This window comes from Phalangium opilio, unplaced genomic scaffold (genome assembly GCF_054372755.1).
Source record: "Phalangium opilio isolate 3A_F unplaced genomic scaffold, DU_Popi_V2 ptg000031l_1, whole genome shotgun sequence".
NCBI lineage: Eukaryota > Metazoa > Arthropoda > Arachnida > Opiliones > Phalangiidae > Phalangium > Phalangium opilio.
The window spans coordinates 2075479-2098925 of NW_028324158.1; the positions used below are offsets into that span (position 1 = coordinate 2075479).

At 39.6% G+C, this 23447-nt stretch overlaps 3 protein-coding genes across 3 annotated transcripts; all 3 read right to left on the reverse strand.

The window, feature by feature from the left end:
- Positions 1-6381: 6381 nt before the first annotated feature.
- On the reverse strand, positions 6382-8145 carry LOC149687471 (uncharacterized). The gene is made up of 2 exons (XM_089870453.1): positions 7109-8145; positions 6382-7063 (listed from the first exon to the last, which is right to left on the reverse strand). Exons 1-2 carry the CDS (start codon positions 8143-8145, stop codon positions 6382-6384), a joined length of 1719 nt encoding a protein of 572 aa, XP_089726579.1.
- A 626-nt stretch (positions 8146-8771) lies between these two features.
- Positions 8772-9691, reverse strand: LOC149687472 (uncharacterized). The gene is made up of 2 exons (XM_089870794.1): positions 9456-9691; positions 8772-9391 (listed from the first exon to the last, which is right to left on the reverse strand). Exons 1-2 carry the CDS (start codon positions 9513-9515, stop codon positions 9131-9133), a joined length of 321 nt encoding a protein of 106 aa, XP_089726920.1. The 5' UTR covers positions 9516-9691; the 3' UTR covers positions 8772-9130.
- Positions 9692-10154: 463 nt separating this feature from the next.
- Positions 10155-11234, reverse strand: LOC149687473 (cytochrome P450 4V2-like). The gene is made up of 4 exons (XM_089870454.1): positions 10921-11234; positions 10768-10853; positions 10498-10697; positions 10155-10231 (listed from the first exon to the last, which is right to left on the reverse strand). Exons 1-4 carry the CDS (start codon positions 11008-11010, stop codon positions 10155-10157), a joined length of 453 nt encoding a protein of 150 aa, XP_089726580.1. The 5' UTR covers positions 11011-11234.
- Between the last annotated feature and the right edge of the window lie 12213 nt (positions 11235-23447).

The window sequence follows — 23447 nt, forward strand, 5'->3', positions numbered from 1 at the left end:
TGGGAGAAACTGAACGATATCCAGCTCGACGATTTCCCGGTACTTACAGAAGACGACGTGCGGGATGTGGTCATGAGTGATTTTAAAACAAGGAGAGCGGAATCATACGTCGGCCTAATAATTGACCGGTTAGGAACTTTTACAGTCGAGCTCTGTAAGGTCGAAAACAACCTTCTTAGGGTTAAAGTACCTGGCCAGTTTTCCAAATCTACCGAACATCAGGCATTTATACAATATACTCCTAATGGTGTTGAAATGAACGCCATTCAGCGGTGGTATTGTAATTGCAAGGGTGGGGCGCTAACGGTGGGCACATGTGCCCACGTAAGTAGTGTAATTTGGTACTTGGGCTACCGCAGACACGAACAAAAAGGTTCGTGGCCCCAATCTGCTGCGCGTCTTATTTGCGAAGACGCAACAGAACTAGAAAACCTGCAAATGGATGAAGACTTACCAGATGTAATATGATATGAGTCTGTTAACCACTGTACATAATAAAAATGAAACTATTACATAAGGATAGTGTGTTGTTTTTTTATCATCTTCATTGGGAGTAAAGCAACCAAATGGAAATATTTTCATTCTATACAGGGGTTTTGGTAGTATAAAAGCTTCCAGAGAGCCCCTTGAAGCGATTTTTCCGTCGCTACAGCTAGACTTTTAGTGGAGCACCCCACCAGGCGTTGTTGTCTACAAATAGTCTATTTATTCCAGGAAACGTAACCTTCTTTATCCTTCTGTTACATCAATACTATGAGTTCCTACAAAACCAAACTTTCAGGATATTTTAAGCATGTGTTGAGGTAGTTTTGCGCCGAGATTTATACAAGTCAGTGGGGGGTAAGGCATTAAAGAGCACCACTAAAACTAGGAATCTTCCCTATCTTTTAACATTGAATGCGCATCTTCCAAGGCGAATATCACCGATTACGCTGATCGGTCCGATGTGAAAATTGGGATTTGGTAGCGCTAAGTACTTGTCTTTCGTAAAATTAATGAAAGATTTCGATAAGACTATGTTTGAATTTTTCCGCTAGTCTACCCAAAGTTCTATGGAACCCGTATCCCCCTCTTTATTATTTATTTTACCAAGAAATTTTGAAATATATACGATAGTGCAATATAGCCAATATTTTGATCTAAGTTTTAGAAGTGAAACCAATTGTAAGCGTTGTTTATACGTTTGTCAGGGTTCATATTTAAATGAATGGAAGAGCGACAAGATGAATAGTTTAAAGAAAGAAATTAAGTTTAATAATTCGAATTCAGGTTACAAGGTAGAACGCGACTGCATCGTTGCAAAGTCCGGGAGCGAGAGAGCGAGGGTCCCAAAAAATATCCGTGAGCAAAAAAGAGAAAGGGTCATCCCCGCTCAGCCAAAAAAGGGGGAAGGGAATGAAAGCTACTCAGAGGTTATCGGCCCTTTGACCAAAGGGGACTTGGCGCGGCGACTATGTCGCCATCTAGCATACACAAAAAATTTTAAAGCTAACATTCGGTCATCCTACTTGTTAAAACTCCGGTTTAACATAAGAAAAAGAAACAAATAAAACAAAAGTTTACGAAACACTAAATTATGCAAATGAGATTAAATAGACGTAAAGTTCAAACACTAAACATAATCATCCAAATACGCGGGCTTCTGGCGATGCCTTATCGGGCGTCGGGGAGGGTCTGGATCGACTCCGTCATCTTCGTCAGACGTATCGGCCGTGGTTAGCTCATTTCCGGGAGGATCGTCTTCGGCGTTATCCTCTATCAGGAATCGTTTGAGCTTATCCACCGGAGCCGTATTCCGGTAAAATCTCTGACTCCGCTGATTCTCGGGGAGGTCTTCTATGAGGTACCTATCGTATTTGAGTTTGTCCGACACAACATAAGGACCTTTGTATTTTGAAGCCGTTTTCCGAGGTAAACCTGTCGCCGGTGGTTCCCGTTCAACCACCACCAGGTCACCCGGCTCGAACGTTGGGGCTTTGGCCCTACGGATGTTGTACCTTAGTCTCTGTTTCTCCTGGTCCGCACGAATAGCTTCAATAGCCGTCTCACGGCGCTCTAGTACGTCGGCGTCGAGAGTTTCTCTTACTGCGTCTTCGATTACGCTTCCGGTCGGATTTCTTGACGGGAAATTTAGGAGCAAAGAGAACGGAGATCGGCCAGTGGCCTTATGAAACGTGTTATTAATGCCCCACTGGAGCTGATGCACACGGGCATCCCAATCTTTATCATCATCGCGGATGCACATACTCGCGAGTGCCGGGGTTAAGAGCCTATTCAGGCGTTCCACCTGACCGTTACCACGCGGCGTCGCTGTCGAATTAACTACGTGTGAGATCTTGGCCTCCTTACAGAGCCCTTCGAAAGATCTCCCGGTATACGAAGTACCTTGATCGGTTATTATGCGCGTCGGCGCGCCGAACAGTCCAATTAAATCCTCGAGGAACCGCCTCGTAGGATTCATTCCAGAGTTCCGTACTGGTCGCAAAACTGTAAATTTCGTGAAAGCGTCTATCGCGACTATCAAATACGTATTTCCGCGAGTGCTTTTTACAAAGGGACCTAAATGGTCCATATGTAACGTATGAAAAGGGGTTCCGACCTTATCGATAGGATGCAGCTCCCCAGGTCGTTTTCCCGCCGGCCGTTTATGAAATAGGCACTCGATGCACGAAGAAATATAACGCCATACGTAGCGTCTTAGCCTTGGAAACCAAAAATTTTCGCGAATTTTAGCACAAGTTTTATCGATACTAAAATGTCCGATGTCATCGTGACAGTTCTTAACTACACGCCATCTGGCGCGATCGGGTACCACCCAGAGAAGCGATTCTGGCTTCCCAGTTTCCGTCGGAGCTACCCTTTTGAAGAGTTTTCCGTGTTTTATAGCAAATTCTCTACGATTTTGCAAATCGCTTTTCGTTGGCTTCTCTTTCGTCGAAATGCTTTCCTTTAAAGCTCGGATTCTAGGATCGTTGTGCAGCAGTCAGGAAATCTTCTCGTGATACTTCGCTATGAAAGATTTCCACACCTTTGACTGTGTCAACTTCTTCCGCGTCACTCCAGGGAGACCGACTCAACGCGTCCACGTGAGCCATACGAGTACCCGGACGATGGAGGACTTCAAACGTGTATTCTTGTAGGCGTAGCCACCACCGACCGATTCGCGGCACTAGGTGACGTTTGGACAATGTACACCGTACAGAGTTACAATCCGTTATTACGTGAAACTCGCGACCGACCAAATAAACCCGAAATTTTTCTAAACCCCATACAACCGCTAGGGTTTCCAGCTCGCTCGAATGGTACAGAGCTTCATCGCGTGTGGTTTTACGGCTCGCGTAACAAACAGGATGCCATCTGTCATCCTGTGACTTTTGCAAGAGGATTGCTCCCAGTCCATCTTTACTAGCGTCAGTATGAACTTGCGTCTCGGCTTGTACATCGTAAAGCGACAAAATAGGCCTTTCCGTTAGCCTCGTTTTCAGGGATTCAAAAGCTCGTTGCTGCTTCTCTTGCCACTCCCATGGCGAATCCTTACGTAAGAGACTTGTCAAAGGTTCGGCTTCAACCGCGAAGCCCTTAACAAACCTCCGAAAATAGCTAGAGAGCCCAAGAAAGCGGCGTAGCTCATGGACGTTGGTGGGTACGGGGAAGTTTTTCACGCACTCGATTTTTCTGGATCCAGGGCGAATGCCAGACTCGTCGATTTCGAAACCCAGGTAATCGATATTTCCCAAAAGAAAGCGACATTTCTTTAGGTTGAGGGTGAGATAAAGCGTTGCGTATGACGTCCAAAACCTGACGTAGGTTTAAGAGTCCTTCCTCTTCGTCTACCGAGGGTATCAGTACGTCGTCCATGTAGGTTAAGGCTACAGCGTACCTTAGCGATCCCAACACAGAATTTACCATTTTCTGAAACACTCCGCAAGCGTTGGAGAGTCCAAAAGGCATTACTACAAATTGGTTGTGTCCGTCGGGTGTTACGAACCCGGTCTTTTCCTTTGATTCTTCGCTCAATGGAATTTGATAATAGCCGGACATCATGTCAAGGCTAGTGAAAAGCTTATTTCCACTCAAACGTTCGAGTTGTGAGTCGATTAGCGGCAGAGGGTACGCGTTCTTTTTCGTGATCTTATTCAACGCGCGAAAGTCAATGCACAAACGTTCGTCCCCCGTCTTCTTCTTGACGATAAGAATGGGACTCGAGTATGGAGAGTCCGACTCCTCGATAATTCCGGCCGCTAAAAGTTCCGATATTTTTTTTCTAACGCGGTCTCGTTCAGCGAATGACAACCGATAGGGTCTGTACGTGACCGGTTCATTTGACGTAAGCTCTATATTCATGACAGCTTTGTCCGTCCGTCCGAGTTCGCTTAGATCGTTAGCGAAACAATCTCGGTATTCGTTCAATAATCCGTGCAATCGCTCTATTGTACCGATGGAGAGATTTTCGCCAGCAATTACGTTTTCGGCGGGAAGTGGCGGTAGCGCGATCGGCTTCGTATTAAGGACCTCTCTCGTGGGACCGGTTTCGCGTACACAAATCTCGGCGTGCGCCATTTTTCGCCCCGCTTCAATTATTAGCTCTTTATCCGATACGTTAAAAATCGGCATCGTAGTCGCGCCATCCCGTTCGAGGGAACAGACCGTTCGCGGTAGACAGTACTCGTTTCCGGGAATCATACGAACCGATGATTCTATACAGGGTGTTTTTGAAAGGTCCATCACAAATTAAGGAGCGTGATTATTGGACCAAACTGAGTGAAACGTATCAAAGAACATGGGGTCTACAACATTTAGTTTCGGAGATATGGCCCCCCAAACATTTGCCCCAAAAACTAAAAAATATCCCAAAATGTGGAGTAAGGGTTATTGCCATTACCCAACTTGTTTCGAAGTCATAGAGAATTTCAATAGCCTTGAATTTGAGAAACACTAATGTAACTTTAGATAGCAGAAGGGTATAAATGGGTAGAAGTACGCGTACGGCGGTAATGTTAAACTAATACCAAGTGTCATAGTGTTTTAACATTTCTCAGCACCCAGTAAAATGGTTGCGATTGAAGGTTGAGTTTGTTCATTACGTTAGTGTTTGATGTGTCACAGAGAAAACGCCATGATACGATCCCAATGTAAATGTATTTTTTATTAGTTCTTCATTCTTAATCTGTAACAAATAACTACTACAAGAATTGTTCAAAGTGTTCACCACCCGCGTTAAGGCAAACTTGAACACGCCTTACAAACGATTCCCTAACACGTTGCAAAATGCCTGGAGTATCGCGAATAGTTTGACAGGCATTAACGATTCGTCGACGAAGCTCTTCCACATCAGGTACTTCACTCTGATAAACTATGTCCTTCAAGTGGCCCCAAAGGTAGAAATCGCACGGGTTAAGGTCGGGTGATCGAGCAGGCCATTTCACGGGTCCACCTCGACCTATCCACCGAAAAGAGAACGTCGCGTTAAGGTGAGCTCGGACAGCGAGACTGAAATGTGGTGGTGCACCGTCATGCATGAACTACATTCTGCGCACCAAACCTAAGGGCACGTCGTCAAGTAATTCCGGTAAAACGTCTTGTAAGAATTGTAGGTACGCCTCACCGTTTAACCTGGGCTGTAGAAAATAAGATCCAATTAAATTGTCACCTACAATACCGCACCACACGTTTAAACTAAATTGTACTTGGTGAGATTTAACGAGCGTTGCGTGAGGGTTTCTTTGGGACCATTGATGCTTATTATGCAGGTTAATAATACCATCTTGCGAAAAATTAGCTTCGTCTGTGACTAACAGACTACGCGGGAAATCAATGGCGTTTATCAATGCGTCGTGGGTAGTCCGCGGAATTCAAACCTTGAACCTTTTGAAAATGGTAAGAATGAAACTGGTGACTTTTGAGGATTTTCCACACGAGCACGTGACCAACGCCTAATCGCTTACTCACCTGGCGGGTACTTGCTTCTGGTTCGTCCTCGAAAATAGTAAGGACTTCGTCTTCTACGGCCTCTGGGACTTCTTGCCCTCTAGGTTGAGGTCCACCATTTTACTGGGTGCTGAGAAATCTTAAAACACTATGACACTTGGCATTAGCTTTACATTACCGCCGTACGCGTACTTCTACCCATTTATACCCTTCTGCTATCTAAAGTTACAGTAGTGTTTCTCAAATTCAAGGCTATTGAAATTGTCTATGACTTCGAAACAAGTTGGGTAATGGCAATAACCCTTACTCCACATTTTGGGATATTTTCTCGTTTTTGGGGCAAATGTTTGGGGGGCCATATCTCCGAAACTAAATGTTGTAGACCCCATGTTCTTTGGTACTTTCCGCTCAGTTTGGTCCCATAAACACGCCCCTTAATTTGTGATGGACTTTTCAGAAACACCCTGTATATAAATCGGTTCCGTTTTTAAGCTCGTCTCGGGAGATCACGTCGATAAAGCCGACGTAATTTGGAGGGATCACGGTAGCGGCTCGCGCCCACAAGTTAACCGTTGGTTCGGGTAAATCCGGAATCGTCAGATTTTTCAAGCGATCGTCTCCCTCACAGTTCTCGGGTCGCTCCTCGAAAATTCTCAAAGCATTCTTTCGTTTGACAACCACCACGTGTGGTTGTTCGGTAAACGGCTGCCCTATCATGACAGGTATCGATTGAACGTTATCGGGTACCACGTACGCCTCTATCTCAGCCGAAGCTTGGTCCACTGTTAGAGTCAAGTTGCAAACCCCCTCGGGCTTCGTACGACCGGAGCCGTAGCCACCTATGAAGAAATCGTTATCGGTTTCTCTCACTCGTAGCCGTAGTTGATCGGCGCTACTTCGGCGCACCGTCACGCATTTGCTGCCTAAATCGACGTAGGCTTTCATCGGTTGTCCATCAACCAAGGCGTCCATGAAATATTTTACGTTGCCATCGGCGTCAGCTTTTCTACTTTCAACGTGTAGCGCGTCGCTAGACGCTCCATTCGACGGCGTTTTTCGGCTACATTGACTGGAATCGTGTCCGGTTCTCTGACAATTGGTACATCGGTCTTTTCTCGGCGGTTTTGGGCAGTCTCTTGAAAAATGTCCATAGTCTCTACAGTTAAAGCAAAGGTATTACCCTTTCTCATTTACGCGGGGTCGATTTTGTCCATTTCCGGATCTTTTATACTCGTTATTTGAAACCGTACTACGCGATTCAAATCCGGAAGTTTTCCCGTTACGACCGTGGGTGTCCTTCGACGATTCATTATAACGCGTTCGTTCGTTAGAGTTCTTGTTTTGATTTCGTATGCGACTTTGTAAACGCTCTTCGAGTTGTTTAACGCACAACAATAGTTCTGGAGGTCTTGTGAAATCGCGTACCGACAAGGCCGTAATTAATGAGTCGTCATTAAGTCCGGGGATTAAATATTCTATCATCGCTTCGTCTGATAGTCCACAAAGCCTAGCTTTTGCGATCTTATCATGATAGTATATTTCTACGCTTTCTCCTGCACGTCTCACGCGTCTCTCCATCTCGCGATATAATCGTTGCGAGCTCTTGGCGGGAAGGAACCATTCGACTAACAGTTCCTTCCACTCGGGCCATGTTCGTACCACTACGTCGAGTGACTCGAACCAAACTTTGGCCGTCCCTCTTAATTTAGGTAGGGCACAGCTTACGGTTAAACTATCCGACCATCCGTAGGCTCGGGCGGAATCATAGACTTTTTTAATCCACATCGCGACATCCTGATGAGGGGCTTCTATGGGGTCGAACTCCGGTATCAACTTGGCAGCTTCTGAAGCGTTAACCGGGCTACGTTCGCTAGCCTGTGTCGCACGCTGAGCAGTCGCCTCTAACGTCTGTTGAACCGCCGCCGCTACGGCCGCCTTGATGGATTCTTCAAATCCCGCGAGGGAAATATATCCCGCTGGTACACCTTCGCCGTTACCGTCAGCCATTGTACCCTCGTCGTCGTAGGTTTCTACCTCGGGTTCGTGGAAAAGTCCGTTCGCGGTAGGACGGCCTTCGTCGTCTCTTGCGTTGTAAAACGTTTCGTCGTTTTGTCGTTGAGCCAAGGCCCTCCTACACTCGTGGCAGATTTCTTGCGCGGAATTGGCTATCCTAGTGCTCCGTCTTACGTGGGGGCAACCTTCTACAATCTCCGGCATGAATTATGTTCTTATCATCGATACGTCGATGATGGCGGTCTCGATTCGCGGACCTCGTGGTCGAGAGAAGTTTGCAAAGGCGGATCGTTGCCTAATTGCGTTCGTATCTCTCTATAAATATGTAATTAAGCCCAGCTTTAATTACAGTACTTCGTGGTGATCGTGCTCTCGATTAAGGCTATCGTCATGGCGTTCGAGCCAAAAATTTCGCTAAGCCTAACCTCGTGTAATCCTAATTCATCTCGTTCAATTTCGGCGTTTTTAAGTTATAATCCCACTTCTGAGATGTAAGCGTTGTTTATACGTTTGTCAGGGTTCATATTTAAATGAATGGAAGAGCGACAAGATGAATAGTTTAAAGAAAGAAATTAAGTTTAATAATTCGAATTCAGGTTACAAGGTAGAACGCGACTGCATCGTTTCAAAGTCCGGGAGCGAGAGAGCGAGGGTCCCAAAAAATATACGTGAGCAAAAAAGAGAAAGGGTCATCCCCGCTCAGCCAAAAAAAGGGGGAACGGAATGAAAGCTACTCAGAGGTTATCGGCCCTTTGACCAAAGGGGACTTGGCGCGGCGACTATGTCGCCATCTAGCATACACAAAAAATTTTAAAGCTAACACAATAGAAGAGATTTTTAATTACTTTATTTGCAAGGGTACTTGGTAAAATAGTGAGTTATTAATTCTGGTAAGAATTTACTAAGCTGAAAACGAACCTAATTTTAAGTCTTCTGTTAGCTCGCGAGCAAAGAAAGGAGCTGGAGGACACAGCCTTAGTGATTCCTGCAAAGGGTTAAGTTGCTTCCATTTAATATTGGAAAACTTGTAAAACAGTTGCGATAGCTATTCAACTATCAATCTTGATGACATTCTCGAGGTAGGTTAAGTGTTTTAAATCGGCGTATTCAATGTCTCTTTCGATGTCCGTTCCACAGACGAAAGTCAACTCTAGGTAAACCTTTTCTTGAATCTCCGGGTAAAGAGCAATCATATACAGGGTAAATGTTGAAGCGGTAGCGCTGGTGTCGAAACCCTGCCATAGTCATTTAGTATAACCTTTTTACATTTAAAACGCTCTTCATTGTTTGTTACCGATCCAATGAGAGTCATGGCTTCGTCTCGTAGTTGTTTATCGCTCATCAATTCTGGGTTTTTATTGAGCATTTGTAGAATTATATGCGCGAAGTTCACATTTCGAACGTTATCATCGGGCTCTTTCATATTCGCCTTCAATTTCCTTAACTCCGTCTGCAAATGAATTGGTGTTATTTTAAGTAATGTGTCAAGACCAAATTTCGAAAAGTGTCTATACTTGGAAAGTCTCGTCAATTATTTTAACTGCATTTACGGTTTCTTTTCCAATAGCAGTCATTTTGAATAAGTTGTCCGATCTCAACCATAGTCAAATTAACCTGTAGCTGTAGCTTTCTTCGCATTTAATATTAATGACAATTTTAGTTAATTCATAATGAGGCGCTTAAGAACTGATTCGTTTATGGAGAGCCTTGAACGGTCGAACTTTCCGTCGCTCAAAACTATATTATCTCACTGGCTCTAATTTCCTTCAACTCTATATATTTTTTCTGGCCGTGTACTGAAATATTTAACTTGTCTTCTGCAGTAGCCATCTTTAATTAAAGCCCAAAATACTTGGGAACATCCGATATGTGGACAACAAGGGGGTTACAAATGGTTTCAAACAAAAGGATTTTTGTATACTGGTAACTTTCTAGCCCCATCTTTGGCTTTTGGGTCCACATATTAGATGTTTAGTCCTAACTCTATATCAAGTAGACGATACTATACTGCCCAAGGTTCTTAACTCGCAACCGCTTGTGAAAATGATCTGTTCGCGACGTGTGACGTTCTTCTCACATTAATTCGTTATATCCCGCATATACTAATTGAAGATTCCTAAAAGTTTAATAGTTAAAAATAGTGAAAGCTGAGGCTTGCGAGTTAAATCCAGAAAAGAGATTGGGTTTATGGTGGAATGAATTAAGTTTTCCATTTAGTACCTTTTAATGGATTTAAATAAGAAATCTTTAAGATGTTTGTTCCTTTGATAATCTACGTCAGAAACAGCTTCTATAAGAACAAATAATTAATGTTGATATTATTTTTAAGGAAAGCTCAGGCATTCGCGTGCAAAACAGTGCGGAACGCAAATAACTATTAGCATTAGTCCTATTCCTCTAAGGTTACTGTGAAAGTGTCACAAAAATTACTACTCGCTGGTCCGTTTAGAATTATTATGTCCATAATTCCGCTCCACTCTTCAAACTATGTTGCAATTCAATGACTGTCTTTTTGATGCCATACTTCTACTCGGTATCAAAGATTTCTCAATTTACCCATAATTATGTTGAATGCGCACTTCTCGATTGACTCCGTTATATCTAAAATCTGGGAATCAGAATTGGAAATGCCTTCTTGCAATTGAGAGATCATCAATTTGACGTGTTTGTTCATCATGGGAACGAATTCCTTGATGCTCTGGAGATGAAACATAGGATTAAGCAATTTCCTTTGTTTTTTCCAAAGATCTCCGTCGCTGGATATTTGGCAATTAAAATTAATTTTTGAATAAATTAGGAAAAATGGAATTATTTTTTAACTCTTACCTCGCTACTAAGCCATTTCCTAAAAATATGTGGAGTAACTTGTAAAATTCGGCTTTGTTGATTTCTTTGGTACTGGTTAGGACAACCTTAAAATAAAAGGTCAGTTTGGTGAGACTGACTCAAAATTTGTCACCCACTCGTGAAAGGCCTTACCTTAATCAAATCTGGATCAACCAATATTACGAGATTTTTATTAAATAAATTGAAATGAAAAAGTCCTTCTTGACGAAATATCGAAGACATTCCCAAAATGGTTTCCAAAAAATCTAAAAGTTTAAAGATTTTCAATTAGAAATGCATAGACTTATCGGCCAGATCAAAACCACGTGTGGGTGTTTCATAATGCTGTAATTCTATATTGTAAGCAATCTGTAATTACATGAAAAAGTTGGGAAACAAAATTAACCTCCCAAGTCGAGACGCGATTAATAGGTTTTATAAATAATTAAATATAATTGGTATTAATTATTTTAATCGTTACTTATTTGCTTCATTCTAGTTAAATCGTTTGATGAAACTTTATTTCCATAAATAATTTTTAACATCGCTGTTGCCAGAAGTCCATTAAATTAGCCTAGGAAGTAACCAAAAGCGGGGTTTGGGGCTCCCCTCTCTTGTGTAGCAATACTGAAGAAGGGCGACACATTCGCCACCTCGCGGTAATTTTTCTCAGATCTCCGGTTTAGGTGCGACTCGTACGCCAAAATTTGCCCTATCGAGAGAGAGAAAAAACTATTGGCCGAAAACGCCCCCTTCGACTGTACAACCGAGCCCTCTTTAGCATAGGAGAAGGGATGGGGGTGTGAATTTTGGAACAGTCAAGGTCATTCAGTTTTTTATGACTCTTCATAAACCGATTGAAAAAAACTATTTAAAGGGAGGGTGAAGTAGAAAATCAAGTGATTTTTTATCGATTCTACTACTAATTACAAGACCAGTCTGCATAGTCAAACATTCAGGAAATACTTCCGAATGATTTTAAAGTTCAAATTAGGTTCGGATTTAAAGGATAATTTTAAATAAGGACGTCCGACCAATCGCGTAACCCCCTGCCTTTTTATAATTAGTAGAAGAATCGATAAAAAACCACTTGATTTTCTACTTCACCCTCCCTTTAACAACCGTGGCCGTTCCTATTTTTAATTTTTACCTCTCCGAGTGACGATGACGTCACGGAGAGGTATTACACCGGCCGTGTCTGTCTGTGTGTGTGTGTGTCTGTCAGGGTGTGCATGTGTGTGTTTGTGGCCCCGGGTACACGAAAAACAAGCGTGGATAGAAACCGATTACTACTACTATCACCATGGCGCTCGAAATGTGAAGGAAATTGCGAACCAAAGTACTTTAGCGCTATCATATAAGTTTACAGCAGTTTTCCTGGTTGCGGATAGACGTAAAACAAGCCTGTCGGGACCCTTCCCTTCAGTTGTAATCGGTTTTTAGCTATAAGTTTGAAAGAATTTTTCGATTACGTTCTGTGAGTGTGTATGTTGTGGATGTTAGATAGACGAAAAGACCTTCTTATCTAGATGTGGTGAGAACTTAATGTACATGTACCTAAACAGTTGGACCATCTCAGATATTACTTTAGCAAGTCAGAAAAGCGTGTATTCAGATGAATTACAGCTTAATATTTTTGTAAGAGATGAGTACAAGTTGGGAATCCAAAATAAACCTCTCCAAGTCGAGACGCAATTTAGAGGCTATTTTTAAATATTTAAATAAATATAAATGATATTTATTAATTTAATCGTCATTAATTTACCTTAATTCTAGTTAAATCGTTTTAAGAAACTTTATTCCTAAAATCATTTTAAACATAGCTATTGTTGACGTTTGAACTCAAGCGTAAGCCTCTTTAATTTTTTTTTGGAAATTTAGGGTATATAAGGCTACTGATTCACAATAATTGATAGGAAAACCCGCAATGACTTGCAAAGCATATGAAACGCGCCTGCAATGATCCTGCAAAGAATCTGAAATGCACCTGCAATTATCCTACAAAGTATCTGAAACGCACCTGCAATGACCCTACAAAGAATCTGAAATCCACCTGCAATGATCCTGCGATGTATCTGAAATGCACCTGCAATGATCCTGCGAAGTATCTGAAACGCGTCTGCAATTATTCCACAAAGTATCTATATCGCGCCTGCAATTATCCTTCAAAGTATCTGAAACGCGCCTGCAATGATCCTACAAAGAATCTGAAACGCGGCTGCAATGACCCTGCAAAGTATCTGAAACGCACCTGCAATTATCCTCCAGAGTATCTGAAATGCTCCTGCAAATCATCTGAAACGCGGCTGCAATTATCCTACAAAGTATCTGAAACGCGCCTGCAATGATCCAAAAAAGTATCTAAAACGCGCCTGCAATTTTCCTACAAAGTATATGAAACGCGCCGGCAATGATCCTGAAAAGTATATGAAACGCGCCTGTAATGGTCCTGAAAATTATATGAAACGCTCCTGCAATTTTCCTACAAAGTATCTGAAACGCGCCTGTAATGATCCTGAAAAGTATCTGAAACGCGTCTGTGATGATCCTGAAAAGTATCTGAAACGCGCCTGTGATGATCCTGAAAAGTATCTGAAACGCGTCTGCAATTATCGTAAAAAGTATCCGAAACACGCCTGCAATTATCCTACAAACTTAGCAATTTCTGACTGTAACATGCATACAATATATTTGGAAGGTACAGTACTTGTAATGAGCCTTCAAACATCCTGATTTCTTACGGGAGTTACTATTTCCCCTCTGTTTTCTAGCTGTAAGGTAACTATTTTATGACTCTAGAGTTGCTAAATTTTGTATACTGTTGTACTGAGTTTTCCAACGGAAGATATTTTTTCTGCAAAACGTCTAAAATGTTCTGCATTGCTCTCTGGAATCACCTTAATTTTGTCTGAAATTGAACATTTTTCAGGTTTATTCCAGTATTTTTCCAGAATATTCCAGTTTATTTGCAATATATTGCAGATTCTAAAAAATCTAATTAACAGCAAAAATGCAGCCGTAAATTTTTGTACGGGGAGGCCTGAATCCTACTTATCCCAAAGAGTGCTGCAATAGCAGAGAATGATATGCCGAGTTTTAACTTCATCATAGTTAAAAATACCCTGTCTCTAACGTTCATTACAATTCTACTGGGAAATTCTATCTCCATAGTTTCTACAATCTTATCAAATAAGCCTGTGCATTGTAATCCTGTAAGTGATATAACAGAGGTGGTGTTCAAAATCCCGTTAGAACCGTTAATGTAACACGTGTGATTATCCAATGTGTTAACCATGATGCATTTATCATTTAATATTGATGTGGCTTCTTTACAATCTTCGTTTTCACGTGATATCAATGTTTCCTCGACGACTTCTATCTCCGATTCATCGTTTATTTCTAAAACAGGGTTTCTTGCTTAATTTTAACGAGTTTTACATACATAATATGATGTAAATGATATGATTTACCAGCAGCTTTACTCAAACATGATTGAGATGTTGAGGATATCACCGCTCGTGTCTCTTCTTCAATCTTTCTAACCTTCCATTAACTTTAGTAGCTTTCTTTTCAAAGGAAGGTTAGCCGATGGAACGGCCAACGGGCGTAACCTTAGTAGATACGTTGACTGATCTATAAGTATAGCATAAAATTAATTAACAGACTATCACAATACAACTTGAGTACAAAATCTTACCTTTATTTGGAAAAATTAGCTTAGGGCGGTAATCGTTTCCCTCGAATTGATGGGAGCAGACTACCATAGTTTTACTGTGTGGTTTGCCCATTTTTAATGCTATATCCCACTGTTTTGCTAATTTCGCGTCACGCGGAAATCTATGGAAATGAATATTCTCCATTGTTCCATTATTTTTACATCCATAAACGCAGCAGTAAGTAACCATAATTAATTTCGCTTGTATAATCTATGAATCACTATTAAAACACACCCGAAAGATCGAGTTCTTAGTACACGACAGATGGTTTGTTTCCTTTAGTTTGCGCCATATTGGAATTTTCAGTGGCGCCCCCTATAGTAACTTTACGTTGCGAATAGCTACTATTCTTTTGTAGACAGAGACAAAATAAGTATCTTTAATAGTTGATCCTTGAGTTAATTTAGTAACCATAGATATGCTTCAATAAAGTGTTCTTCAACTAGGTGTTAGGATTTTGTGCAAGGCTAGGAAATCGCGGCGGGATAGACAACATATTTATCTTTAGGCATTTGGAGAAGGAGTTTTCTGCTGCATCGTACGATGCGGCGGCGCATGCGCTTAAACTGAATTTGGCTTTGGCTTTTTGGATTCTTTTCTTGGCGCAACCAATTTTCAACCGATAAGTAATGTTTCCTTCTTCTCTTGTGTCGGGGGCAAACTATGGAGAGAAACATGTTTGAAAGACCTAAACCGCTCGCTAAAATGAACTACCAAAAAATAGCATTCATAGAATCAGCGTTGTGATGAAACTGGATTTTCAAATTCACGATTACTGAATTAACCGATTTTGATAATTGCCTTGTGAACTAGGAGCCCCTATGGGAACATAATGTAAATTTAACCCATAAATTCTTCGGTAAGGCGTGTTTTGCCAGGTCACGGTAGGTTTCGATTAATATGGAGTCACTTTGCTGTCATCGGGCCATTGTATTTCTTTTGTTTCATGAAAATTCTGAAATTGCTTTTTAGGCTTTCGTTTTCATATAATGTATAGTGTTGACGTACCCAACTATCTCGAATGATACCTTTCGACGGAAACTGAAGCAAATACCTAGGCTCAGTAGATGAGGGTCCTTATTGCTTTCACATAAGTGAGGATGACCACTTTACCACATTGAATAAAATCGTTGCTCCCCATCGTTGTCTGTGCGTATGAAATTTTATGTGTCTAGTATTTCAAGTGCTCTTCAATAATCCGTAAAGGCTTAACCATCAATGTTTGGTAAAGTTGTCACCGAAGGGATGGGTGAACCGACAAGCGTACTCCAAAGCCGTGCTAGGGGAGGGGGGGGGGCTATCTTTAGAGGACGAAAAATATTTCCGCATCCCTCATATCCTTTCATCCTTGGTGCCAAGGCAGGGATACTCTAACGTCATCAACAACGTATTTTGAGTAGCAGGGCCATTAATCATAAGAAGAATTGACCCTGGTCTTTCAAATCCGTTCCACTTTAGTCCCACCACGTCCGGTGCGTGTGGACCACGGTCAATAGTCCATCTCACAACGCGAGGAAAATCGAGTTTTAAAAGAATTTGAGTAAGAAGAAGAAGACTCCGTTCTTGTTTGTAGACTGTCAACTCCAGTCTCTTTTGGGAGCTTTGATGTTTAGATGGGAGGGTGAATGGGGCATTGGTTAGGGACCTAAATGTTGCTACCGCGTCAACCTCATTAAAGCCTTTAGCTACACGCAACAAGAGAAGACTTTGGGTAGAATGAGGGCGGCGGATAAAACAGTATCCTATAAGTTATAAAAGGTGCAGTCCATAACTTGAAGAATTCATAGGATGTGTAAAAATTAAGAACGATATTTGACTTTTATAGTTTTAACGTCAAGTTAAGTATGATCAGAGACTTTTTGTTTTATTCCGATTTGATTTGGATAAAGCTTATAAATGAATATATTGAAAATATGTTCTGATAAACCAGTGTGTATAAAGATTGATAGTTAGACAAATAATAATATAAAGGCTCTTTATTCTCACCGAAAATGATAAATTTCGAGTTTTGAAATTAAATTTTAAGTCCGATTGATGCTCTATTCCACAATAATAGATGCAAATGGGTAGATAAAGTAAGTACAGTAATAGGAATCCCATATAATACTTTAATGTGGCACTGTAAATGAAAAGATGGAGATGGTATAAACGGAATCCGAATGTCGAATCTCTTAAATGAAACATATTTGTGGATTTTGGGATCCACGTGGTTGCTTCGTGGCGAAGTGGTTAGTACTTTAATTTCTTAAAAAAGAATTATGGAAATAGGTCATCTCTGAAAAAATAATAAAAACCCAATACCTTAATTTCGTAATTTTTTAGTTGCTTCAAAGTCACTTTTTACCTATTTTTAAAACTAGCACTTGGTTACTTTTTTCGCTGAGTTTTAGCAAAAGCGGATTATGCTTCACGCATAAAGTACGTAAGTCCCACTTTTCCAAAGCTTTGGCCATGGGTTTCATGACAAAGCTTTTAACCAATCATGAGCCCACAAACGGTAGATAACCTCTTTAATGCCAGAAAAAAATCGGCGACGGCTATTACTATTTTCTTGCATGGGACCTCGACTCGACCTAACCGGGAAGCTCGGAAGGCAAATTTGCGGTATCGTTTGGTAGTCTTTATAATGTATTCAACGTTTTAAAGCTCAAATTCCAAACATTTCCGAGTCACTTAATAAGTCTTCAACTAAATATTATAAGATTTTTTTATTGCAAGAGAAAAATATCTCAGCGAATAATAGTAGACTCGAAAACTACACTAAGCCTTGGCTAGGTATCAGCGGAATCCCGATTCTCGAGCCGCAGGCGGCTGGGTTCGCCATAGCCGCGAGAACAGAAAACATTCCTCGTAAAAAACATACACGGCGACTTAAATAGTCCAAGCAAAAGCTACCCAGATTGATAAGATCTTCGTTCCTTACTCCCAAATATTCTTCGGTATTGTGAATAGTTTTATCTAAAGAATATTTTAGACACCCTAGTCAGTCTTTATAGTAGTTCCCGAATTAATATAAATGGTAAATCGGTTCTTAAGGCGGAAGTATCGCATGGATCCCAAGGAGCCGCATTACTGAACTCTTTCCCTCCGCGTAAGGGGAGGTTCTTTCCTAGGGGCCTGGAGAATATCGTGTAGCTCTCCCAGGCACATGTTACGTACTTCATGTGTAAAGCCTAATCGGCTTCTGGTTTTAGTGTGCTAGTATCAGGTGACTTCAGGTCTGAGTTGATTTATTAAAATAGATATTATATTATTATAATTTACAAGGATATGACTTAAATGTAAGGGAAAACGTTGAAATTGATCAAGCTAGAAAAAGAACAGAAAAACCTAGAAAAGCCAGAGAATTTGAATTTGAAAATTTTGTGGGAACTCTGGTTGGGCCTGGAAATAGTTTTAAAGGATTTAGTAGACGAAGTTAAACTTCATGTTATGAACCGCTAACCCTGAAAGCATTGGGGTCGTGGATTGTTGGTTGAAGCAGCAAATCTTGTTACTGTCAAAAGCTTTAGGTTTAAGATGCTAAGAAAAAAACTACTAACGTTTATTTTTTAATGGATGGTTCAACTATATACGGAAAAGATCTATAGAAAATTTTCCTTTTACATTGCATAAGAATATACGTGGGCCGATCTTCCCGAAATGTCGTGCCGGTCACATTGTCAGAATGGTTGATGGAACACAAAATAATCGAGTACAAACTTGACAGGTCTTTTTATGGTAGGTGACGTTAGACACTTTGATGATTTTTTATGCCCTCTAAGATATAGAATATGTTTGCTATAGTTACTTATTAGGCATACACGTAGCTGAACTGATCAACTCACCATTATTTAATATTGAAAATTTGTTCTTGTTAAAAAGGTATTTTAATCCAAGGGGGAAAACGTCACTGGTGCCCCTGCCAATGAACGGAGCCGGTTTTCAAACTTCCTTCGGTAAAATAGAAATTTTTATTCCTGCAATTTGCTAATGTTAATAACGGGCCCGTTATAGAGCATGGTGTATGGTACTAAAAATCTTAAATCGTGATGTTTGAACAAGCCTAATAGTAAATTCCCTTTCTACCGGATTCCCAATGGACCGTATATCCCGCAATCATTTTTGGATTTCTAGCCCAATGGATACATTTCCGATGGTCAGAAATCCCAATCGTCCGAATATGCCCGTAAAAAATACATCAATATAACTTGAAACACTAAATCGGTCAACGATTCGGTGGTGTAGTGTTGGACTGTGAAGCGATAAATAATGAGCGAATTGTGCATAAAATGAAGTATAGTCTTAATGGTAGTTCCAAGAATGTCTTCAAGTTTTAAAATTAATATTTTGGTTTCGGGTAGGTTAGGTAAGGCGAGGTGAGGTTTGGTTCACCGTAGGTAAAAAGTAGTTAAAATAAGTCCAATGATACAATTTGAACTCATATTCATTTCAACTAAAATAAGCACTGATATGGATAAAAATAAATTTAATGCAAAACCACACTAGGTCTTCTTCCAGTTGAATAGAATTTCGGTCAAATGGGACTATATTATAATGAAAATCGCACCTTTTGGCTATGTTCGGTCGAATGGGACACCACAAAAAATCCTTCTGTCGAATGGGACCAAAGCATTCTAATACTCTGTAGTATTGGAATAGCTTTGTAATAATAATTTTTAACTGTTCTGATATGATATGTCTATACGAAGACATTTCAAATAGATAAATATGGTTACAAATAACCAAACGTTTGAACCTTGTGGTTTTCACTAATATCTGACAAATTCTGTACTTTGAGTCATACCTGTTTGAAATAGACCCTTTCCAAAAAGGCGGCGTATGCGGTATGTGGTTACAAAGACCATAGATATGGCTTTTGTTTGAAGCAAGTTTTTACGTCTTTGGATCGTAATGCCGTATGCTCCGTTTTTTGAAAAACAGGGTGACCAAACCCCAGATTTTAATGTACCCCCGACTTTTGAAAAGAGTGTAGAAAAAGAATTAATACATCTAAACTTATCACAGAAAGAAGTATTTTATTTGCTAATAATAAAATTATGATTTAATATATTTTGAGATGTATAAACTATAACTGTATAAAATTAATAAATCTAGTTCGTGATATGTCGTAATTAGAAGATACCTCGTTTTCCAAAATCTTCTCTGTTAAGGAGAGAAATTTTATCGATCTGCCTTCCGTGTGTGCTTTAGCAACTTCTAAGAATGGTTCGCTCCGAGTCCACGCGGAAGTCAAAGGGAGCGAGACTTTATCCTAGTTTCTCCCCAGTCTGAAATCAGGCTAGTTAAGTCAACTTCCTCGCGTGGGTCTTACACTAACAGGTGAAGCACGCCATTCGTATTTGCTCAAGATTCTCTTAGAGGTGAGATAGGTCTTACGCTGTGCTGATGAAAGATAGGTACGAATTGTCGAATTCCCTTAGGTTGTCTGTCTCAATTTCCTAATTTTCCTTACTCCACAGTGATATATTTGGTTTTCACTTGAGATATGCAGTAAACGAAGGACATGTTTGAAGGTTATGATTAAATGCTGAAATGATAAATTTCAAAAATTTGATTTTATTGTGAAAAAAAGCCTAAGCTATAATGGAATACTGTAACATTGTAAAAAAGATTCAAAATGAAGTCGAATTTTAACATTAGTGAAATAATAAGTTCGTTCTAAGCAATCTCTTTGCTTCTATGTTATTGAATTGTTAATATCAATATAAAATATTTATGTCCAGCAACAACTTAGGCTGTGAAATGTCTAGAAAGCGAAACTCATATTTGTCATGTTTTTTTTTGGTTTTTTTTTCTTTATCATGAGAAGCCCATATCACCAGGTCAAAAGCTTTGACACCAAACAGTTAAGTCACAAGGGTGCTGTAAAGTACTCAGTTCAAAATAATTAATTTCATTATAAAATGTTTTAGGAAAATGGAATTGTTCTCGAAAAAGCGTAGATATGCAATTACTTAAATCTAATTTAGTTTGAATAAATCAATTAAAAGTATAGCCAGTTGAGTTAATCAAATAGTGATCAAGGATTTAATTAATAAAAGTAATTAAAGAAAAATTACAATATCTGAGCTTCAATGAATTGATAAACCTTACTATTATCGTTTGTTTTTTCGGCCTTGGTCCAAACCAAGACTTTTTTATAATAACAATTTACGGATCTGTCTAGTCTTAAACAAATATCGATTTAAAGACTTCCATCTAGTTGAAATCAAAGGACTTCATCTGGTTGCAATTAAAGGACTTAAATTCATGCCAAAATAAGTCTGAAGCTTTGTCCACATTGAACTCGCGCCCGCGTGTTCGCGCCTTCGTCTATTCGCATCTTCGCAACAGATCACGAAAAGCATTTGCACACGCAAAAATTTTGTTTTTCCCATTCTGAGAGCCAATAAAGTTTCAGCAATCATTGGGCCATCTGCCCTTCTCCATCGACGTTGTCCAAAGAGAAAAACGAAACTAATCGCCCCAGCCTTCATCTCGTCTGTGATTGGTGCTTTTCTCGCGAAGGCGCGAAATTCTTGGCCTAGTCGTAAGAAATTTGTATCTTTGCGAGGTGAGGACGCAAAGTAGCGAAACCCCAATGTGGGCAGTAGCTCGATCTTGCAAACAAGCAAAGCGAAGATGCGAACTCGCAAAATGTGTCAGTCTCGACAGGCCTTTAAAGACGAGCACAAATAGCTTCGCACGACAAGTCTTTTACATTTGTAAATAGTAAAAAAGCCTTCTTTAACGATATAAAGTAATATCTAAGGATCGTTTTTGAACTAAAGAATACTTAAATAAGTATTAGGTTGTGATTTAATCTATTCTTATTTTGAACTTGTAATTCGATCCTTAATTTCCAATACCTCGAAAGCAAACGACACAAAACTCTCTGCTCTGCACAACAAATGCGCTAAACTAATCTCAAAACATAGTAGACGTTCGTCAGCCACAGAAGCCAAAGCTATTGCCAGAATAAACACATCGCTTGATTACTACAACCAGGACCTATTAATATTCATGTTTAAAGTAAAAAATAAACTCCTTCCGGCCAACGTAACAAACTGGTTCAAAGAAAACAGCGCAATGGATCGTACTAGAGGCGATAAATATAATTTTTACAACGAACCCTTCAACTCAAAATACAGGCAGAAAAGTGCTAAGTTTCAAGGTATAAAGCTTTGGAATTACCTTGGAAGTACAATTAAATCTATATCCTCAATAAATCAGTTTAAAAACGCAGTGAGAAATCACTTAAAAAACAAACCTATTAATTATTAACTATAATTGAAACAAATCTTTTAATTAATTTAATTTTAATTTTAATTTAATTTACACATAAGGGACATCACTGTAAACAAGAGTTTTTTCTCTTAATGATTGATCCTTGAATAAAAGCCCATTATTATTATTATTATTATTATTATTATTATTATTATTTTGGTAAGGAAATGGATTGTGTTTGTTTACTTTCTTTAAAAACTGAACTTAATAATTGAATCAGCGGGAAAAATGCTTAAAGGGATAGAATCAATCTTTTGACTACTAATGAAAAGCTTTATATATAGATATATATAGATATTGATAGTTTTAATAACTTAACTATTTTAAATTAATTTTTAAAAGTATTAGTTTTCGGCGCCGCTCCGATCACTGCCCCTTCTACAGTCGTTTGCAAAAACACGAGCGAAAAAACTAAATTACTCCCGCGACCCTTCTCTCCTCGGAGGTACAGTATATTTACTCCTAAAAGTAGTTTTCATACTATTCTGCATTTTCGCCAAATTAATTTAGCTCATTTCGATACGGATGCTTTGAAAGTTATAAAGGAAGGTAAATAGTTTCACTGTAATTTTGGTGTTCAAAGTAATAGTTTTACTATGTTTAGTTACAATTAAAAATATGTTAAAGCCTAGATTAGGGCCATTACGTTAAAATAAAGTCAAACCATTATTATACATGGAAGCTAAGCCTTTGCCAAAATAGCGCAAAAATGTGGTGTTTTGGACATTACCTGTAGCAATTTTGATAAATCTCTACCATGGTTACTCTACAAAGTAACCGAGAGTTAAGAAAACAAAGGATAATAAACATGAAAAATCAGAATTATGTTTACAAGGGTCTTCTCAATAATGCGCCGCTTCCCCAGTGAAGGTGAAAAGCTACTATACAGTGGTCTAGAGCTCCCTACATTCTCCTATTTCCAAACAACCAATGAATCAAGAGACGTTAGCAACGTCACTGTGTGAAAAACAAGTTGGGCGGTATTTCGCGGCTAGTTTGAATTTGAAAATATCTAACGTACTTTTCTTAATTTTAAACGTTTTAATTCGATTTTTTTTAGCACACATAATTTTAGGCACATTTTTGTTTACCTAAAACTGCCCTCATCTTTTACTAGTCGGAAAACATTGATTCTATCCCTTTAACGTGGGTTTTTTTCTGACATGTAAGGCCAAAGATGAAAAATTAAACTTAAACCTGTTTGTGACAGTAAATCGTATATATTTAAAGAACGTTTTTCGTTATTATTCTAAAATAACTAGAATCGAACAAGAAGTGTGAATAGGGAAGTGCATGAAACGCAAAAAGTAGGATAGGAATTTAGGCCTAACTACACAGTAAAAAATAATGGTCTTATATTAAACCCTTGAGGGTTTTTGCACTTTTGTCAGAAAACCAGTAGCAAAGTGGTTTGTTTGGAAACCATAAAGGGATTTTTTCCTATCCAAATAACACTATAGTTCAAACCATTTTACATCTCAAATTGTTATTCATTTCTACCGTTTTTAAACCCTTACAGGTGGTATATTCGACCTAATGTGGTACATTTCTTTTCCATTAGTGGTTAGCTTCTCAACCTTTCTCAAACCACTTACGGCGTTATTCTAAGCCATTTTTTGATTTTAGAACAGCCATGTTTAAAACCGAAATGGTGGTATATTCTACCATTAAGTGTTGTTCAAAGAACCTTTTTTA

Excerpts from the sequence above, each read along its gene's own strand:
- LOC149687471 (XM_089870453.1), bottom strand. The coding sequence starts at position 8,145 with ATGCCGGAGATTGTAGAAGGTTGCCCCCACGTAAGACGGAGCACTAGG. Across the intron at positions 7,064-7,108 it reads CCCCGCGTAAATGAGAAAGG|AGACTGCCCAAAACCGCCGA; the intron begins GTAATACCTTTG and ends ACATTTTTCAAG.
- LOC149687472 (XM_089870794.1), bottom strand. The coding sequence starts at position 9,515 with ATGACTGCTATTGGAAAAGAAACCGTAAATGCAGTTAAAATAATTGAC. Across the intron at positions 9,392-9,455 it reads TAATTGACGAGACTTTCCAA|ACGGAGTTAAGGAAATTGAA; the intron begins GTATAGACACTT and ends ATTCATTTGCAG.
- LOC149687473 (XM_089870454.1), bottom strand. The coding sequence starts at position 11,010 with ATGTCTTCGATATTTCGTCAAGAAGGACTTTTTCATTTCAATTTATTT. Across the intron at positions 10,854-10,920 it reads TTGATCCAGATTTGATTAAG|GTTGTCCTAACCAGTACCAA; the intron begins GTAAGGCCTTTC and ends TTTTATTTTAAG. Across the intron at positions 10,698-10,767 it reads GGAAATGGCTTAGTAGCGAG|CGACGGAGATCTTTGGAAAA; the intron begins GTAAGAGTTAAA and ends CCAAATATCCAG.